Here is a 1624-nt window from a genome sequence, read left to right as displayed (position 1 = left end):
TCTTTGGTCAGGTTGAAGTTATTAGCACTCCAAGACATCTTGAGGATTGTTGAAGCTCAAAGAATCTCCGAACAAATTGGCAACATAGTCTCTCTTTACTTACTAAACAGATCGTCCGAATATTCAATTTGTCTTTCAGAGTGGCATCGCAGCCTGGGTGGAATCATAAAAGGCACACGGACTCTCGCCTCTTTCTACTAAGACGTTCAGTCTCATTCTGCTCAACACATTGCACTGGACTTCATCAAGCCTTCCACACATGGTAATGTCTTCCTCAAACTGTGGTCTCAGTTCTTATAATGTTATAGTTTACTGAAAGATACTTCAGAACACACGGGGGGTTGAAGGATACACTAAAAATAAAGTACATACTATATATTATAACGTACTGTTATTAAAGAATGACTCATCACTTGTCGGATAACGTCAAAGAACTTTTAATAATTCAACGGGGATATGAAGCTACAGTTATGAAATCCGAGAATATAACAGTAATACACGTAAAGAGTTGTGATACAATTTCCCTCTTAAATTTCTCATAGATCACACGACCTGCGTCAAATTCTATTATTATATGTTATTGACCATCCCGTTTCCGAATAAGGTAAACTTTTATGTCAGATATCACCCGCGACAAGAGAGGACTACTTTTGTTAAATATCCTCACGGTAAAGACTCTCTAACGTGTTTGGAAGCCTAGATCTAGATGAGAATGGAATACTATCGTCTGTTCATCTATACGAAGAGGGCTAAAGGAAGCACGTAACAGGTTGGATGGGGGCGTGACCAGTCTAAAGTAGCATTAATTATTATCGACCAGGATGGTCCCAGGCACACACCTGGTACGAGGCCACAATATGGGATGTGCAGATGAGGGGGGGGGGGCAGATGAGGGCTGAGACGTCATGACCGACAATAAAGATTGCAACACCGTTTTTCAAGTTACGTTTTCATGACCAAGCCCCTCCCGAGCCCCCCCCCCCCTACCCTGAACATTAAATGATGTGGAAAATACGGTGATTTCTTACTATTAATAAATACTTTTTTAGTTCCGATTTCGTCATCGAAGATGTTTCTGAGTGCACCTCAAAACGGCGTGATGACGTCTTGATCGGAAAGTTTTACTTTTGGTATTAACCCGTCTCCCCCCTCCCCATAAACATACAAACACACACACACACACACACACACACACACACACACACACACAAGCACACCTGCGCAAACACACACACAGACACACAATCTCTCCCTTCCCCCTTTCCCCTCCCTTCATCTCGGTCCCTTATCTATCTGTCTGTATTTCTTGCTTTTTATTTTTCATTTTCTCTTTTTCCTATCTATCTATCTATCTACCTCAGAATTATCTGACATTTTTGACCGTTTTCAGTTACAATGACCATAATGATAGAAAGCAAATGCTCTGTCTATTCTATGATGGACTTAGACTTGTAGATAGATAAGAAAGACAACATTGATGTTATCACATTTAGTGTTCATAAATCACTCTTCAAGGAAACCGCAGACTTGACAATGACACTTCTTATTCAATCCGTTATCGATCAGGCAGAGAGAGCAGGAGAGAGAGAGACAGAGAAAGAGAGAGGGAGAGAGAGAGAGAGAG

At 41.1% G+C, this 1624-nt stretch overlaps 1 protein-coding gene across 11 annotated transcripts in view; it reads right to left on the bottom strand.

Annotated features, from left to right (window-relative positions):
• Window positions 1-252: 252 nt before the first annotated feature.
• LOC101845712 (neuropeptide FF receptor 2) overlaps window positions 253-1624 on the bottom strand; it is a 232806-nt gene continuing 231434 nt past the window's right edge. For all 11 annotated transcript variants that reach the window (XM_035971654.1, XM_035971655.1, XM_035971657.1 and 8 more), the window contains one exon: window positions 253-322. In XM_035971654.1, coding sequence (XP_035827547.1) covers window positions 303-322 — 20 coding nt within the window. In that variant the 3' untranslated portion in view covers window positions 253-302. The remainder of the gene's footprint in view (window positions 323-1624) is intronic.

This window comes from Aplysia californica, unplaced genomic scaffold (assembly GCF_000002075.1).
Source record: "Aplysia californica isolate F4 #8 unplaced genomic scaffold, AplCal3.0 scaffold00478, whole genome shotgun sequence".
NCBI lineage: Eukaryota > Metazoa > Mollusca > Gastropoda > Aplysiida > Aplysiidae > Aplysia > Aplysia californica.
This window is presented reverse-complemented; position numbering and strand designations above follow the sequence as displayed.